Raw genomic sequence first — 19816 nt, 5'->3', positions numbered from 1 at the left:
CATCATGACACACACATATAGACCAGCGCTCATCATGACACACACATATAGACCCAGTGCTCATCATGACACACACATATAGACCCAGTGCTCATTGTGACGCACAGCTGTAGACCCAGAACTCATCATGACAGACAGCTGTAGAGCCAGCAGTCAGGTGGTGCAGGCAGGTAGGTCAGCAGTTTAAGCCCTTCCTCAGGTACATACTGGGTTGGAGGACCGAATAGGATGAAGACATCCTATCTCAAAACAAACAAGTAAAACTCCAGGCATTGTCCAAAGGGCGATTGTGTTAGGAGTTGTTCTTGCTAGTTAGTGAGTCCTTATGTACAGGAAGCTCTGCCATGCAAGCATCACATGCTGAGAGAGGGAGGACAGCACTGTCATGTTAATAGATTTGTGATCGACTCATGTAACAATAGATAGATGTATTTGGTCAGAATCTAAACTATACTTCTTACTGTGAGTTTTTGTCAAAACAAAATGAGGCTTTAAGGGCCCCTGGAGCACCAGGATTAAGAAGTGTGCCTTCAAACTTGGCTGCTCCTCAGCCACCCTCTAGACAGTTCTGAGTAACAGGGGACTTCTTGGCCTCAGGGACAGGGCAGTCATTTAAGTAAGTTGATGAGCAGTGACCTCTATTGTAAGAGAAACAGCAAGTGATTTTTTTCCCCTTAAAGAATCATTTAAGGTTCATTCTTTGTCTTAATAAATTCATGTAATTTGTTAGAGGAAAGATGTGGAAAAATTACAAAGCCTTGTAGCAAAAGGTGGTTTCAAGATTATATGATAACTTACATTCAAAAGAGGTAAGATCCGGGTTTCAAATGGCATAAGATGTCTTCATGAAATAAACTTAGTTGAAGAATGTTTTGAATCTTAGCTTTAGTACTTTTTTGGATGAAATTTAAGCTAGGCCATGTCAGGCATTATTTTGGCTCCACCATATGGGCCAAAGTAATGTCTGACATGGCTTAGCTTAAATTTCTGGTACTGGGTCAACTATGAAAAATTAAACTGGGGTACATCTTTCTTGTTTTATGGCATTAATTGTACCTACTGGACAAGAATATAAAGCAACAATAGCTTGGACTGGAAACTTTTTTTTAGCTTCTTTATTGTGTTGTACAGTTTTTCAGACATGAACAAAACTCAGGCATTAAGTAAAGCAGTATTCATGCTAAAAGTAAGGAATTCTGAAGCAGAAAGAGAGGATGTTAAGATAGTTAGCACCTTTAGAACAAGCAAACACATATAGCTCTTACTATTCTCGTATATGCATACTGGAACTCTTTTCAGGGTTGCTGTGCATGCTCTTATTCAAGCTCTTTAAAATACTGGTAGCAGTGGCTGGAGGGATGGCTCAGCAGTTAGTACTGGCTGCTCTTATAGAGGACTCAGGTTTGATTCTGCAAACGCACACGATGGCTCTTAACAGCCCTTAACTCCAGTTCCCGGGGATTTGGTGTCCTCTTCTGACCTCCAAGTGCACTAGCTGTGCGTGTGATGCACAGATATACTTGTAAACAAAGCACTCATACACATAGAAATACTTTAGAATTAAAAATATTTGTAGTAATTAAATATATCTGTATACACACATATAAAAATACATACAATTAAAAAGAATTTGTTTTGTGCTTGTCTAATGGTGCCTGGCAGCTCCCTTTATCAGTTACTTTCTGGATTTTAATGGTCTGGGGTGGATATATCCTTCTTCTCATTGTTTGACCTTGGTTCCCAAACCCACAAACATTGTTTTCCTGGAAGAATTTTCCATGTGCCCCATACATTAGCTCAGCAGAGTGCTGCTCCTTAAGGAAGGTGATGGGTTGCATCCAGCAAGTTGACAGGAACCCAGATCAACATTTGCTATGGGGTTTGGGAAATGAAGGAATCCTTAAAGCTGTCACCTGTGGGGGGAGGTAGAATAGCATTGAAGAAAGACAGAACCCCGTTCTTACCCTGGAGCTCACAGCTCATGTGGTGAGATTCTGCTGGAAGATGGGGTGGGAGGAGGGATCGGTGCCACAGGGTCCTCTTTGGAGTGTGGCATTAAACTGAGGATGAAGAAACATTCCTTATTGCCTACGTTAACTGTAATAAAAAACGAAACAAGATACCCTTCAGTCCTTCTCAGCCAGGAGTGTTGCTTCCCTCCCTACTATTATAACAATTCACTGGACACTGCCCATTTTGGTCAGGTTAATTTTATGTAGCCAACGTGAACAGGAGCGCTAATGACATTGAGAATAAATGGACTCAAGCTCTTGGGACATTGCCAGGTGTGGTGGCATTCCTGTAATCCCAGCACTCAGGAGACAAACACAGAGGGGCTGTTGCAACTTCGAGGTCAACTTGGGCTACCTAGATTCTAGACCAGCCAGGGCTGCATAGCAAGACCCCTTGTCAAAAATAAATGAGAGAATCTTGGCACGCCAACGTTCTGAGAGCTGGGTTTCCAGAAGTTCTGTGTTTTTGTCTTCACAGGATGTGTGAGACTGGCGAAGGGCTATTTATCTTTCAAACACGAGACGGAGAGGCCATCTACCAGAAGGTCCATTCTGCTGCCTTGGCCATAGCTGAGCAGCATGAGCGCTTGCTACAGAGCGTGAAAAACTCGATGGTATGTTTGGAATGTTTTCTTGCTGCCTAGCACATGCTACTACAGAGTGTAGTCTGGGAATGTACATGCAGAACAACGTGGCCCACTTTACATAGGCAGTCGGTTTGTTTCTTTACTTAACATTGTAGGCCACGGATTGAATGTTGTCCCTAGAATGCTCAATGCGGCCAACTGATAAACCGTCTGCTTTATCATTAGCCGTTACCCATGGGTATTTGCATTTGTTGTGTTGGTCTGGAGGAAGCTCACTGACAGCTGCCCTTCCAGTTTCAAATGGGTGAGTTTATCGAGCGTGTCGCAAGCATAAGTCAGGAGCAAACAAACAGAAAGAAGCAGGTAGAGAGAAGCAGCAGACAAATGGCAAACTATCACGTCAGGTACATACAACATCCACAGAGAAGACTGGGGTAACCTGGCTGAGAGCAAGCAAAGGTAAGGACATCAAACTGGAGCATCCTGCACGCAGCAGAAATCACTTGGGAAATCCCATTTGGGGCGTCCAGCTGAGCCTTTTCTCTCCGTGGATGAGGTTCTGTTCCTATTTCTACCTCTGGCATTTTTACACCCGGGGAATAATAAACATGTCTGTCGGGTATGGTTTGTCTCTTAACTGTTCCCAAGAACACAATGGGCCATTAGCTGCTTGTTCTTTCCCTCTCTCCGTAAGAGAATGGGGGGCGGTCACCAGACAGGGTGTTTTAGAGGACACTTTGAGATAAACATGCTTGGGACTGATGAGGATGGGACTTCTCCGTAAGCTTACACAGCAGGGGACAGCCCATCAGTGTCATTTATGTTATAGCATTAGCACCGACAAGAGTGTATCAACATCTATAGACTTGGCTATGTGGATTGCCTGCCTACTTCTGCTTATCTGTGCATATCTTTATCAGATGGTACTATTGCCAGACTAGAAAATCCGAATGAAAGAAGGCTGAGGGGAAACTGGGGAGGAATATTCCAGGCTCGAATGAGGGATTTGAGCCGCCATGTGATAGCCATGACATGAGTTACATGTATGTGTTTGAAACACCTCTCTTTTGCATTGCACGCTGCTAGGGACTCTGACTTAAAGAAACTATCTTGATTCTTCAGTATCTTATAGAAGGAGAAGAAGCATTTCTAGAAATCTTTAAGATATTTATTTATTTGGTTGGGTTTTTTTTTAATTTGAGACAAGGTCTCTCTGTGAAGCCCTGTTTGTCCTGGAGCTCACTATGTAGACTAGGCTAGCCTCCAGCTGACAGAGATCTACCTGCCTGTGTCTTCCAAGTGCTGGGATTAAAGGCAAAGCCTGGCTCTTTTGTTTTTATTTTTAAATTATGTGTGTACATATATATTTCTGCATGTGGGAACATGTGTATGATCGTAGCAGGTATCCATGGATGCCAGGAGAGGGGGTCAGGTACCCTGGAGCTGGAGTTATGGGCAATATGAATAGCCCAACATAGGTACTAGATGAAGAGGACTGAATCCCAGTATACTGTCTTACCGCTGAGTCATCTCTCCAGACCCAAATATCAAGAAATCTTAAACAGAAACACAAAATATTACAAATGTGCCTTGAAGACACCCAATAACACAAGGAGGAGCTCATTTGGCATGATAAGATTCAGGGAATTTGATTACAGTTTGAATTGTGGATGTAACTTTGTTTTCGGAGTGGCCTTCCCGGGGCCAGAGTTCACTGTGGAAAGGGGGGGAGAGAATCTGGGCTGAGTCACACCTTCTGGAGCAGAGTTGGATGGATGAGTACAGTGCGTTTCAGAGGTGGTTGGGGACGTACACGCTGTGGGGCCTGGTAGGAATGAAGGGCTTGGGAGAGCCAGCCTGTGCAGGAGAGCATTTGCCAGGCTCTTGATTAAACATTATTCTGGCGTAGCTGTGAGGATGTTTCTGCATGAGATGATATTTTAATTGGTAATTTGAGGAAGGAAATTTGCATTCTGGGGTGTTAGAGAGCTTCATTCTACTGGATGGAGAGTCCTGGACAGTTTAAAGGAGAAAGAGTCCCCTCTCTTTGCATGATGGGCTTGAGTGTGCACACTGATCTTCTGCTGTCCTCAAACTCAATCTTAAGGTCACACTATCGGTGCTTCTGGATGTCAGGCCTTCATACGACAACTCAAGACCCCTTCTCCTTCCTTATAATTTCTCTCCTTCTCCTACTCTTCCTCCCTCCTCCCCACCCCTTCTCTCCCCGCTCTTTCCTCATCCTCCCCTCCCTCTTTCCCTTCCCTCCTCCCCTCTCTCCTTACCTTCCTCTCCCTTCCTCTCCCTCTCCCCGCCCCCCTCTCTCCTCATCTCTCCCTGATTAATCTAACCAGCATGGAGTAGACACAGATAATGCAGACACGGGCCACCACTGTCATTGTGCTCGTGAGTGCAGCCTTGTAGCCAAGCCTGGTTCCAACACCAGCACTACACCATCCCGGCTCTGTGGAGTGGAGCAAAGTTCTAGCTTCTCCTAAGCTCCAGTTTTCTGCTTCCCAGATTGAGAAGAGCAGTAAAAATTACGTTTACATGAGATCTGCTCACAGCACATTTGACACGGCCCACTGCTGAGTAGATCCTCTGCTTCAGGCTGATCTCAACAACAGCTGCATCTTACACCATTCATCTGTCCATCTGTCTGTCTGTCTGTCTGAGTCGAGGCAACCTAAAGACAGCATTTTGAAGGAGCAGAGAGTGATGAAGAGTGATGGTTTAGATCACAGACGACTGGAAGGATCTACAGGAAGAGCCACGTTTGCTACAAAAACCTTGCATTAGTGAAGGGCTTCAGACAAAGGTACATTGACCAGAGACAGCAAGGCCTCTTGCTCCAGCCACACAGCAAGATACCCATTGCCAACTTTTGGGTGTGGAGCTTCTGGTGTTTTAGCTTGTAGGTATAACAAGCAGAATTGTACTGAACACATGACTTACAGTTAGCTTTTAAAAAGAGAACACCTTTGAGCGTTGGTCCTCACTGCCCGTCTCGCTTGAGCTAGGGTTTCTTGTGTGTGGATGCATGCATCAGAATAGCTGGACAGAGAGCTTCTGAGGCAGTCTCCTGAATCCAGCTCCCTATTCCTGTAAGAACGCTGGGATGACAGACTTTCTCCACTGCACACGATTTTCCATGGAGTCTGGGGAATCAAACTCAGGTTCTTATGGTATTACAGAACAAATGCTCACTGAGCTATCTCCCTGGCCCACGGCTGTCTTTTTGAAAAAGCCCTATATAGCATCCATGTTTTTATATAGCAAGCACTTGTTGCATGGTTACATAGTACGGCACTATATGGATATTCCGTTAATTTCTAGAACTATGCTTTAGGGACTGAGAGCTGGCTTAATAGTTAAGAATACCGGCTGCTCTTCTAGAGGACCTGGTTTCGATTCCCAGAACCCACATAGTGGTCACAACTATCTGAAACTCTAGTTCCAGGGGATTTGATAACCTCTTCTGGCCTTTATGGGCACGAGGCATGCAAATGGTGCACAGACATACATATAGGTAAAAACCCTGTCCACATAAAATAAAAAACATATTTAAAGCCATGGTTCGGTGCAGCACTCTGTCTGCACTGGCGATCACTTAGTGTCGACTCTTAAAGTTTAAATATTGAATCAGAGGCTACAGATCTTTTAACAGACTTGGTTTTGGTTCCAAATAACCTTCCAATGCAACTTTCTTTCGGCACATACAGGCTCACAGTATATCGGTCTGTCTTTATACTTACCAATTCTATGTGTGGCGGTAAGGATAATGCAGCGAATGGACAGAAGGATAAATGACAGGCGGAGAAACTGGTAGCTGCAAAGCAGAACTCAAGTTGCTTCAGCCCAAGTGGGGAGCATGCTCCTGCCCTGGACTTGGCTGCCTTCCCATTAGATGCTTGTCAGGTCCTAAGGAAGTTTTGGTGCGATTACCTTATTTGAAAAGCCTTAATTAGCATAAATTGGTTCTGGAAAGGCAGGGATGTGCACGTACATGTTTCCCCATTTTCTGTCTCCTCATTATTTCCTCTAAAATTAACCAGGGATATGAGTAATTCATTCAGATCATCCCTCTGAAAATTTAACTAGAAAATAATGTCATTTGCCCTTCATTTGCGGCGCGCCTCACGAGTTCTAGGAAAGACGTGCCGTTTTAAGGCGAGTGCTTCCTGTTGCAGATGAAATGAGTAAGTGTCCAGATGGGAGCTGAGTGACATTGCAGTTACGCTGCGGATTGTGGAAAGCTAAACACCAGCATATTTTCATCAGAACCCTATTAGGGGAGGAAAGACCCGTGAAACAGTGAACCAGAGAGAGACCACACCTGGCCTGAGGGTGGAGCCACACAGAACCAACACTATTCTCTCCTAGCAGTGACCTTTGCCCCCACTGCTGGACTGCTTCTGAAGAAGCCACGGTTTTTAACTGGAAGGGGTGGTGACAGTCACCTCTCGCCATAGCCTCTTTGTTCGGAAATCCCAACTCTCTGTTCATGGTTGCTGTTGTAAAGCCCCAGCAACTGACCCCGGAGTGATGCTACACCGTAGGGCCAGTGGAGACCCACTCTAGTTGGAAACCATATTCTTGAGAGAGTGTCTGGGTCATCTCAGTGACCCCAGACCCCAGAGTTTGTCAAGAGGAGACTGTGGATGGGCTAGCAGTAACAGCTTTTATGGTAGACTAACTTAGGACGCTCCAGTGATATCCACGCTTTAAAACCCCAAACTGGTCATTTAACCAGCTTATCTCTAGTGTCTTAGAGAGGAAAGGGCTTCTCAGTGATGGCCAGGTTGAGGACCTTGAGATGGGAAGAGTGCTTGAATTGGCCAAGTGGGGCCAAAGTCATCTCAAGGAGTTGAGTGGAGAAAAATAGACATCTCGTAGCAGTTGGCATAAGAACAACAGAGGGGAACAAAGAAACTCAAGATGGTACTTTGTTGACTTTAAAGTGGCAGCCAGGGCATGACTAAGGGTGTGGGAGTGTCCGGGAAGCTAGAGAAAGCAGGGAGACTGTCCTCAAAGCTTACAGAAGAACCAACCGTGAAAACTGTAGGGTAAAAGGGCCAACTAGAGCAGGAAGCCATCCAGTCACTGAGCACGCTGACTCTGAACCCAGAGCCAGTGAGAGAAATATACTCTGGATCTGAGACGCAAGCAGGGAAAGAACCATCTTTATCCCAGACCCACAACCAAAGTAACAATGCCCTGGCTCTGAAACCAGTGCCAAAGAAACATACTTTGTCTCTAGAGCCAGAGCCAGTGAAAGAAATGTGCCCTGGTACCAAGATAAGAGTCAAAAAGCTAAAAAAAAAAAAAAGAAATACAGTTTGGCTATGAAGTCAGAGCCATCTCTGCCCCTAAGTAAACAAACCAGTTTTTCCTGAGCAGGAAAAACTAACCAATCCCTCTTCTCCCTGGGAAAACTCCATCCCTAGAAGCCCTATGTAAGCCTCCCTGCCTATTCAGTTAGAGGCTGGCCACTTTCCTGGACTCTTCCTTCCCAAATAAATCTTTCTCAAAAGAGTCTGGGTGACAGTCTTCATTCACAGAATAAAAGAACCTGTTTGGGATGTCCCTTAGGGATGGAGCTGTAAAACCTTGCTGAGATACTCCCTTGGTGGGGCTGAGTAAGGTGGAGCCCAACAGAAGAACCGTACTGGGTCGCTCACTACCTGGTGGCGGGTGGGGCTGAGCAAGGCTGAGCAGAGAAAGTTAACAACTCCCCCCCCCCCCAGCAGGAGGATATTGCTACATTTCTGCAGGGGTTTCCTCTCTAGCAGAGCATTAGCAAAAGAAGTAATATCTTGGGCCAGAGAAGAAGCAGATAGCTCTGCTAGGACCTTCCCTTAAGGGAACAGAGCAGAGCTCAGCTGTAGTGGCTGTCCAGGAGAAGAGCAGGGTTGCTATAGCCTGTGGGGAGAATACCCCCCACCACACTCCAGCTTCAGGTAGCTTGCTTCCTGAAGTCAGGACACCTTTCCTCCAGGGCTGAGTGGTCCTATTGCACGTTCCAACCTCCAGAGCTGTCCTATTGCGGCTCTAAGTATAGCCTAGCATCCTGATAAGTCAGGATATCCTTGCAATTGCAGAGTTGTAACACCTTCCCCTACAAAAATATCTTGAATTTCACCTGGAGAAGTTGACTTCAGTCTTAGGCCTCCAGAACAGAAATGGTTTTAAAGCATCAATTTGTGTCAGTTGGTTACCACAGCCGCAGAATTCAGATGCCCAATGATAATCACTGAGGATAGAAGCATGGTGTATTGCTTTTCTATTCTGTAACCCATAACATTTCAGGAGAACTGTATGTATTTTCAAATCCTCCGAATGACCCTTGGCTTGAAGACACAGGGTCAGCAGCTTAGAGGAATAAACTGACTCAGAACGACTCATCCTGTGGGCATAGACGGGCACATCTCTCAACCCCCATCAGAGAAGCATCTCTTTGCTCTCAGTGGTGGTTAAGGCAGAAGCCCACAGCTGATCGTGCAGATAAGTGACCGTGGAGTGCTCAGCCCTAAATGGGCATCTTGCTTACACCTGCCCCTCCCAAGGCTTGGGAATCATCATGGGAGAGGTCCAGGAAGATCCAGAGGCAGTGGTGACTATAAGAAAAAGATGATGTTTTCAGGAAGCATCGGGGCAGTTGTGAGAGCATGCACAGTCTAGAGCAAATCCCAGCATAGAGAGGGGGCAGAGACTCAAAGATCCACCCTTAGTGAGGAATTATTGGCAACTGATAGACACTGGGACAGGGGGAGTTATTATTACTATTATTCTGTTATTACTGTTTTTAAGAGCGTGACCTAGGAGGCAAGGTCACCCATGTTCCTGATAATGGCTACACAGCCAAGATAACATGGGCAGCGCACAACGGACCTGATGAATTTTTAAAGATAAAGAAGACACAAAATTGGGTGGGTAGAGAAAAGGGGGTGGGCCTGGGAGGAGTTGGATGACAAGGTGAATATGATAAAATTACAATGAAATTCTCTAAAAATTAATAAAAATATTAAGGTTCTGAGTTGGAACAGGCTTCTGGGATGCTCCCAACCTGCACTGCACAGTTCTGTGGCAAACCTCCAGGCGCATTTTCTTGCTCTTTAGGAGTTGAGGTGACCATGGTTCTGAACCTTCCAAATGAAGAGCCGATGTGTGAAAATGAAAAGGTCTCACCCCAAACTCCATTCTCTGTATTATGAGGGACAAGGAAAGGCTCAGGCCACCGTGACCACGCAGTTCAAAATGACGAACAGTGCCCAGTTGTGCCTGCTATCTGCAGACAGATTCGGACCTTCTGTTCTCTGAAGCGGCTCTGCTCTCAGTGGTCAGACTAGGCCAGGAGACTTCCTGCCCACACTGTGGCCAGGTGCTCTCTAATCTGGATTAGTAAGTGAGTCATCTTCTATGGCCGCCTAACAAGATGCCAGCGCTCAGGTGCTGTGAAACAGCACACAGACATGTTCATTGGGGTTGCCGGGGATGGGGCACAGGGCACACGTGTACCATCTCAGTGTGAGTGGACTTAGGGCTGAGTTAGCTGGGTCCCTGGGCCTGCCTTCTCTAAGCACCACAGTAATTCATTCACTCATTCGTTCATTCATTCATTCATTCATTCATTCATTCCCAATCTCTTGTTTATTCACTGTTTATTGAGGGCCTGTAGTGGTGAGGCAAGCAGGCCTGCTTTTCGTCCCGTCAGGCTCCCGCACGGCTAGCTTTACACCCAAAATAACAACACACAAATTGTATTCATTTAAACACTACCTGGCCCATTAGTTTCAGCCTCTTATTGGCTAACTCTCACATCTTAATTAACCCATTTCTAATAATCTGTGTAGCATCACGAGGTGGTGGCTTACTGGGAAAGATTCTAACCTACGTCCATCTTGGGCCGGAGCTTCATCGCGTCTGCCTCATTGCCTTCTTCCCAGCATTCTGTTCTATTTACTCCGCCTACCTAATTTTCTGTCCTATCAAAGGGCCAAGGCAGTTTCTTTATTAACCAATGAAAGTAAAACATAGACAGATGACCCTCCATCAAGGACCTACTATGTGGTGTTGTGGCATACAGATTATGAGGTCAGATAGTCAGTGAGTCCCATGGTCTCTTGGGACCAACACTAGATGAGATTGCTTCATTTATTCATCCTGGAATAAATAAATTACCCCCTACTGCTGCGCATTTGAAAGAAATTCAAGGTGGCCAAATTATTCGCCTGCAGCAGTGGGGGCTGAGTGTCATTGGAGCCAGGCATTCTGGGCAGTTTGTCTGGTTCTGACTCCCCTATGCTCCCTCTTCACTATCTGAAGTATTAAAACTCCAGCTGGTCAGTGTTTGCATATCTGAATCATATCATGTCCAAATCTCCCTTAATATTAGAGCACCTCCCCCAAACATCTGCACATAAGGGTGACAAAAAGAGGTCTGGGAAGACGCCTCAGGCTGCAAAGTGCTCGACTTGCAAGCTTGAGGACTGAAGGGTCATCTCCAAAGCCCACATTCAGAAGCAGAATCCCAGTGTACTGGGACAGGTGTGTAACCCCCCCGTGGGGAGACAGGGACAGGTGGATCCTAGGCCTTGGTGGCCCGCCAGCCTAGCATATTTAGCAAAGTCCAGGCCAGGGAAAGAACTGTCTTTTTAGAAGGTGGGTTGTACGAGAGAATGACACTGGAGACTGTCCTCTGACCTCCACACACGTGCATGTACATGCATGGCGTCCTTGGTCTCACACACACGAGCGCAGGTACATACATGCAAACTAGATTTTAAAAAATCTGAATATATTTATAGAAACTTGGGTACCATATGCCTTATCGTTCTTCTGCACCTTCATGTTTTTCAAATTCAGCGCATTCCTGCCCATCATCTGAGGTGGTTAGACTAGGAACTGAATGACGTCGCTCTCAGCCTCCAGCTGCCTTGCTGGGGAAGCGGCAGAGCTCTTGTGAGCAACTGGGGACCTCCCTGCCGCAGTCAGATATTTTTGCCACCTCTCAGATCTGTGTCTGTGATAAAGTCTAATTTTGGAATGGGGAGTGGCAGCCTGTGGAAGCTCCTCATTCCATAAGGAGACCTGTCATTCCAGAATTCCCTTCAGGGAGTGAGCCCCAGGGTGGAAATGGCCTGCTACTTAGCAGAGCTTTTTAGGGACCACAGAGTGGGCTCAGCTCAGGGTGTCATTAAAGTCTTCTGGATGGCCTCTCCCACATAAGCTGAATCCTTCATGACACTCAGGCTTGAGCCTAAAATTGGAAATGGCTTTTCACACTTTGTTTTTGGTTGTTGTTTAATGGATTGATTTATGGGCAACTGTAGTTTCTCAGATAAATTTTTCTAGTGAATTCATAGAATGTAAATGATATCTCCCACAACTCTTGAAACCAAATCAATTTATATTTAGTATAATTGCAAAAGCATTTTGTTACATTTTATATATACATATATATAATATGTATATATACAATATGCATATATAGAGAGAGGGGAGCAAGGGGGTTTTAAAAATCCATGCAATCAGCTTGGTTGACATTGCAGACACTGAAGTAGATGTTGGGGTGGATTTTCTGTGTGTGAACCCCTTTCTCATACTCTGTACCCCCCACTGTGCTCGCCTTGCCCTCCCCTCCCCATATCAGATTTACCTCTTCTATTTATGGATTTTGGTTAAGCGTGTTAACTTTAACATGCTGCTTAAAGCAATTATCACCTTTTTTTCTCTCCCAAATTAAAATCTTTTTATATCCTGACATACTAATTATACAAAAAAAAAACTGTATAAAATTTCTGCCAACTACCTGCAGAGCAGCATGACAGATATGTCTTAAGAAGAACATACCCTAAAACTAAACTGAAAAAAAAAATCTTCTGCATCTATATCTGGATGCGGTGGCTCGTGTGTGTAATTCAATACTGGGGAGGCCGATGGAAGAGGGTCATGAGTTTGAGGTCAACCTGGGGCTACCTAGTGAATTCAAAACCAGCCTGTGCTTCATAGTGAGACCTTGTTGCAACAAACAAAAATGTTTCGCATCTTTAAACAGTTTGAAATTTAGAAAAGGTACTTCGATTGGAGACATTAAAGATGTGTAAGGCAGGTGGTCCTGGGCTGCATAAGGAAGCTACCTAAGCAGGAGCAGGGGAGGCAGCCAGTAGGCAGTGGTCCTGTGTGGCTTCTGCCCTGGCTTCCCACAGTGATGGACTGCGACCCTGAAGTCTAAGTCAAATATCGCCTTTCCTCTCTACAAATGCTCTAGGTCCAACTGTTTTATCACAGCAGCAGAAAGACAACAAAGTATCATTGGCCTAAGATTGAAAGGGAAGTTGTTCCGGGTGTGGTGCTCCATGAGGGGCTAAGAGCATCTTCCTGAAGCACCGTATGCCTGAGCTGCGTTTTAGGAGGTTAGCTTCATTCCTTGACTGCTGGTGGGAATGGTGGCATCTGTGACATTCATTGAGAATTTACAGTGTGTAAGGAACTGTTCCAAGAACTAGACCTCTATTAAAATTTAATCTTTACCATGGTCATAGGTATGCACAGTACTACCATCTGCTCTTAGGTCTCAGGGTTTGAAGTGTGGATACCCATCTTGGCTGTGATGGAGCCCTGATTTAAGCTGAATGACTACAGTCTCCAGCGCACACCTGGGGCCCTGCTTTATGCATACTCGGCTAAAGTTTAAAAAAAAAAAACAACCCAGAATCGAGACATACAAGTTTAACATGAGTTCCTTAGAGATCAATAGAAGATATATGGATTTACCCCATCTTTTAAAATAAATATTTAAGGGTCTGCAGTGATAGTGCAGAACTGGATGCTCTTGGGGAGGACCTAGGTTCAGTCCCCTGTACTCACATGGTGGCTTACAACCTCCATAACTCCTGTTTCAGGGGAGCCTGTGCCCTCTTCTGGCCTCCATGGGTACTGCACTCACATGGTACATGCAGGTAAACACTCATACACATAAAATAAAAATCAGTGAATCTTTTTTTTAAGTAAATAGCTAAGACAGAGAAGTTAATTCAGATATGGTACGTATTGATGAAACTTAAGGTTCTTGCTTAAATTTACTATGACTCTTGTCTTATACACACACACACACACACACACACACACACACACACACACGCCCCATTGTGTGAGCATTTCTTTTCCAGGCCCCTTAGAATCAGAAGGATTTGGAACACACACACTGGTGTTCCACAGCTGTAAGTACCTACGACCATATCTTTGTTCATCTCGTGTGTGTACTTCTCCAGCAAAAAGAAACAGTTAGCAGTAGCTTATATCTTTGTCCTTAGACTCAAAACCTGCCTCTCAGCACTTAGGAGGTAGCTCCATAGGCAGGTGCTATTCAGGAGGCCTGAGGATGATAAGACAAACACAGGTCCTACCCTGTACCCTTGCTCTTTGGAATTTGTTCACCTGAGAGCAGAGACTTGTGGGTGCCATGGGTAGATACCCCAGACAGGCCTGTAATATGGCTTTCACAATAATGTCAATCACAGTAAAGTTCAAGATGGGCATGGTGATGAGGACACAGTAAAGATGAATGGAATCATCTCCTTGTAGTTCTTAATCTATTTGGAGACATCAATAATAAACAATTTCTTTGCACTCCTCTCTAAAGGGCTAAATAGTAAAAATATCTCAGGTCTTGAGAGTAGTGAGTGCCGTCTCTTGTTGCTATCCCATTGTCTAGTCCCTCCTTTCCTTTCTTACTTTATTCTAAGTTAGTTTATTTATTGAGTATGCAAAATGCATTTGCTACAACATTCTTGTGGCGGTCAAGTTACTGAAGTTGGTTTTCTTTCCTTACCGTATACATCAGACTTAGGTCATTGGGTTTGGTGGTGTGATGGCTTGAAAGAAAATGGCCCCCAAAGGGAGTGTCACTCCTTGTTGAAGGAAGTGTGTTACTATGGGGGTGGGCTTTGAGGTCTCTTTTTCTCAAGCTTCCCTCAGTATGACAATCAGTCAGTTTCCTATTGCCTGCGCGATGTAGCACTCTCAGCTCTGGCACCATGTGTGTGCATGCCAATGGGCTCCCCTTCATGATCACAATGAACTGAACCTCTGAGACAGTACGTGAGCTTCCCTCAATTAAATGTTTTCTTTATAAGAGTTGTCATGGTCTCTCTTCACAGCAATAAAAACCCTAAGAGAGGTGGCAAGAGCCTATACCCACTGAGTCATTTAGTTCCTCCATTTTAAATTTTAAACACATAAAATCTATTCTTAAAATACTGAGGTTTCACTTGCAGGCTATAAATCCCTGACCTGACCCCAACTCTGAGCCTTGGTTCTTGGGCATTAAATAAAAATGTACTTATTTAGTAAATCCTTCCTCTCCAACCCATGTTTGCGCTGCTAAGAGTTTTCCGAAGGCAAAAGCAAACATCTGGTAGTTAAATCTGAGGCCCCGGAGGACTTAATCAGAATCCATCATGGTAGAGATACTAAAGGTATCATTCTAGACACTCCGTTCAGAAGAAGTCCTAGCTTACGGATGCCCCGATGGGAAAAGGCTCTGTCTTTCACAGCTTTGAGATGTGACCAGCAACTGATTGCCAGAATACCATGGATGAGGCCTTCGGAGTTGGAGCTCAATTGGTTGTCACCAGCTATCAAGATTTCACATTCTGGGGGTGATCCAGTTCAGGGCATCTGCAGAACTGGAAATTGGCCACTTAATGGGTTTCTAGCCAAGTATTTACCAATCTGTCCAAGCATGAAATGCAAGTTCTGTTCCACTAGGAAGCTATCCTGGAAGGTGAAATGCTATCATCTGGCTTCAGTACAGGCAGCAAGGAAACGCTGATTGATGTCTCCAGTGGCAGACTGGGTTGCTGGAGCTTGGGCAGAGCTCTCTGAGCTGGCATATACAGGCCAGTTTTTGTTTGATCCACCAAGTGTTGGCTCAGATAATGCTGATTTTTACTAGCATCGCCACCAGTGTTTAGACTGGAGAAATCCACAAGAAACAGAGATCGCTATGTTTTACGAAGTCAGAGTGTCTGATGAACACTGGGTCTGTCAGAGCTAAGACTTAAGAGTATCTTTAACTGCCATTGAAATGGTGAGGGATCTTTAGCTTTTCACTGTTATTATTTATTGTTGCTTCAATAACCTGGATCTTTTGCTCTCATAAGCAGCATGTATGATCCCTCATTCAAATTTACAACCCCTTGTTTAAAGGGAATAATTCATATCTTTTTTGTCCTTTGTGAATTTTTTTGTAGCTTGTTCATTTTCTTAATATCTTTTTGCATTGAAGATTGCGGTTATTAATTTACTAGCACAGACTTTGTTCTTTCTGGGAAGTGTCAGACTATATCAAGAATTTACGCCAGACAACAAGAAGTGTGTGTGTGTGTGTGTGTGTGTGTGTGTGTGTGTGTGTGTGAATAGTAGCTTAATCACTGACAGCAGTTAGCTGGGTGCTCTTCTTTGAGGGAAAAAAACAGGACTTTTGTAGTCTTCAACTCACAATACAAAACAGTATGATAATCTTCTAAAGGCCCTGTTAGGTCTGATCAAAATGATAACCACAGAAATTGAGTTCTAAATGGAAATACTTTTGAGAATTGCCCCCATCAAGAAAAGGATTGGGAGTGGGGCTGGAGAGGTGGCTCAGTGGTTAGGAGCACTTGTTCTTTCAGGGGACTTGAGGTCAAGTCCCGCACCCATACAGTGGTTTATAGCCATCTATACTCTAGTTCCAATGGATCCAATGCCATCTTCTGACCTACACAGGCATCAGGGAGGCACACATAGTGCACAGACATACAGGCAAGCAAAGCATTTACGCACATAGACAAAATAATGTTAAAAATGTATTTAAAGATAACAGGGTAGGCTGAGGAGATGGCTCAGTGGATGAAGCACTTACCACATAAGCTTGAGGACCATGCTGCAGATGATCAGGATCCATGGAAAAGCCAGATGGGCATGGTGGCCTGCCTGTGACCCCAGTACACAGGAGGTAGAGGAGAGGATCCTTGGAGCATGCTGGCTAGCTGGACTAGACAGAGTTGTCAAGTTCCAGGTTCTCTGGAAGACTCTATCTCAATATATAAGGTGGTCACGAAAGCCACTCAGTATCAACTACATGCTTCCATATGCAAGTGCACATACATATACATGTGCCCACACACATGACAACATGTATGTACATATGAAAAAAGTATAATGTTTGGTCAAGTAGTGAATAGGACCTAAATGAAAATGAAGGTCCTTGTTAATGAGCTATAAAGATTCTCATGGGTGGCTTCTGAGCATCAAATCCAGCCTGCGGCCCTGTATCTTGTGTGTGCACAAAGTTGACCCCAGTCAAAGCTCTGCCTGTACAATAAAGTGCGCACAAAGAGGATGTAGCTGGACAAACTGGGATGTGCAGTCACTCCAAACTGTGGGTTCTCTTTGACCTGATTTACTTACTAGGGACACTTCACAATAACTGGAGATCAATTTTGATTGTCAGTACTTGCGATCCAAAGCACAGCCTGCAGAGAGCGTGCCTGGATTACTGCTGATGTCCTCCAATGCACACAGAGAGAAGAACCTGGTTCCAAGTATCCAAGCTTATCTCCCCTGAAAATGGAACTCCAGGTGGCTGTGAACCACAAGTGCTGACTTGGTCTTGGGTCTTCCCCAAAGATGTACCCACTTCTAACAACTGTGCAACCCTTCCAGTCTTCATAGATGCACTAACTTTAGAAGCCTTCTGTTAAAAACACTGGCCGATGCGCAAATCCACAAACCTCTAATTGCCAAGGACAAGGTCCCATTTTTTTGTAAGGAACTCGGTGTATGCCACAAGACTCAGTGTTTTGTTGGATGGGCAAAATATTACGTTAGAAACAGAAAAAAAAGAAGAAAGGAAGAAGAATAAACAACCCCGCTAAATAAAGCTAGATACCAAATTTACTTTCTCTCAATGCCCCTGAAAGGTGAGGCTCCAGCAGGTCTGCTTTAAAAGGTGTGGGATGCCCAGTCCCTAATGATGCCTCCAACAAAGGACAGGTGGGGAAAGTTTCTTCAGTCAGCAGGCAAACAGTTTCCCGAAATCAAGGGAGCAATGGCTGTGTTTTATGCATGCGGTTGAGGACTCATATGGCTCTGAATAAATTGAAGTAAATCACTTTCATTCCCCATGAAAATAACCATTGGAGTGCATCTGGTGCGTGGCAGAGAGTGCCACTTGGCAATTTGGCCCAAAATGGTTGATTTCACAAGCAGTCTGCTTGTCAGAGCTGGAAGCCACAATGGAGACTTTGTCTCAGTCAGCTTCCTGCTCACCAGGTCATGTGTCCGGGTAAGGTTTATCATTTCTTTTTTTGTAAAGCAGGAAATAAACCAACCTTCCTTCCTTCCTTCCTTCCTTCCTTCCTTCCTTCCTTCCTTCCTTCCTTCCTTCCTCATTCCCTCCCTCCCTTTCTCTCCCTTCCTCTCCCTTCCTTCTTCCCTCCCTCTTCCCTCCCTCCTCCCTTCCATCCTCATCTTCTCTCCCTCCTCCCTTCCCTCCTCTCTTTTTTTCTCCCTTTCCTTCTTTACTTCTCTGTGCCTTTGTGGGCATATATATCCACAGGCCTGGGCGGCATGTATGTGAGCATATGTGTCGAGGCAGATGTCAGTCTTGACTATCCGTCCTCATGCACTGGCCACCTTGGTTATTTTTGTTGTTGTTTTGTTCAGGTGGGGTCTCTTCATTGGCCTGGAGCTCCTCAGTCCACCCTGGGTTGTCCAGTGGCCCAGGATCTGCCTGCTCCTTCCTCTCCGGCACTGAGATTAAAGGCATGCCCCTTCATGCTATTTTCTTCCATGGCTTTCTTTTTCAGTTAAGTTCTGGGATCAAGCTCATCTCCTGCATGTGAGTTCATGCTTTAAAGGCTGATGTCTCTCCAGCCCTCTCCAATTCCCCCTCCTTCACCTCTCCTCCCCTCCTTCCCTTCCCTCCTTCCAAACATTGTATTTTCTAGACAGTTCAATAAGGGCTTATGACATCTTTGGAGCCCCTTGAGGATAAGAACAACCGTTGTTTTCATTTCAAGTGCCACAAGAGGAGGCGCGAGGGCATCTCCGCTGGTGGTTTCCACTGAGCATGGTCAGAGGTGTAACCGGGATTCAGTATTCTGTGAGGTGAGCGTGATCCCATTATAAGCCAGGAAAGAAGAGCCTGTGTTTGCTGATAGAGAGTTTCAGGCTGGAAGCAGGTTCCCTAGGCAATGAGGCGCATGAGTCTGGACAGAGTCCTCATGGCTTGTCCCTAAGACAGCAGGAATAGCCCAATCTCTCAGCAGCTGACACTGTTGGCCAGTTGCCATTTCTCTAAGATTTGAAAATGGAATTCAGATTCCTGCTGTGCAATCATCTTTTAGGGTCTTCATGATATCCTCAGGATAGTGTGTGTGTGTGTGTGTGCACTGTGTATGTGTAGTGTGTGTACAGTGTGTATTTAGTGTGTGTGTGCAGTGTGTGCACTGTGTATGTGTAGTGTGTGTACAGTGTGTATTTAGTGTGTATGTGTGCAGTGTGTGCACTGTGTATGTGTAGTGTGTGTACAGTGTGTATTTAGTGTGTGTAGTGTGTGCAGTGTATGTAATATGTGTGTAGTATGTGTGCAGTGTGTGTGTAGTGTGTGTGTAGACAGCAGGACAACCTCAGATGACACCCTCAGTAATGCCGCCACCCACCTCCTTTGAGATAGGGTCTCTCATCAGCTTGGCGCTTACTAGGCAAGACTAGTTGGTCAGTGATAATCCTATCATCTTCCCTTAAGCACTATGAGCCACCACAGCCCACAGTCCACATGGATTCTGTGGATCAAACTCGGGTCTCCGTGCACTTGAGATATGTACTTTACTGACAGAGGCATCGCCCCGGTCCAGTTTCAGATCTATGAAAGATGGACAAGATCATGTGATGGATTATAGCTCTGGCGTCGGGGGCCAGCCCTTCAATCCTGACTGAACCTTCATCTACCCATTGTGATATCTTCAAACAAGTTATTCCCTTCTACTTGCCTCCCCCTCTCTAAAGTAGGTGATGTGCCTTGATGTGAAATGTCCCCAAAGGTTCACATGTTTGACTGTTTGGTCCCAGATGAGGACTCTGTTTTGTCAGTTGTGAAACCGTGAGGGGGTGGAGCCTGCATAGTGAAGGCAATCTCACTGAGTCTCTGAAGGTAATAACTCAGTCTTG

General features: G+C 45.1%; 1 protein-coding gene across 1 annotated transcript in view; it reads left to right on the top strand.

Moving 5' to 3' along the window:
- Dok5 (docking protein 5) overlaps nt 1-19816 on the top strand; it is a 147959-nt gene that overhangs the window by 108111 nt on the left and 20032 nt on the right. The window contains exon 6 of the mRNA XM_005362822.2: nt 2491-2626. Coding sequence (XP_005362879.1) covers nt 2491-2626 — 136 coding nt within the window. The remainder of the gene's footprint in view (nt 1-2490; nt 2627-19816) is intronic.

Source organism: Microtus ochrogaster, linkage group LG8 (genome assembly GCF_000317375.1).
Source record: "Microtus ochrogaster isolate Prairie Vole_2 linkage group LG8, MicOch1.0, whole genome shotgun sequence".
Classification (NCBI taxonomy): Eukaryota; Metazoa; Chordata; class Mammalia; order Rodentia; family Cricetidae; genus Microtus; species Microtus ochrogaster.
Note: the sequence above shows the minus strand (reverse complement) of the source record. Positions and strands in the feature narration are given on the sequence as shown.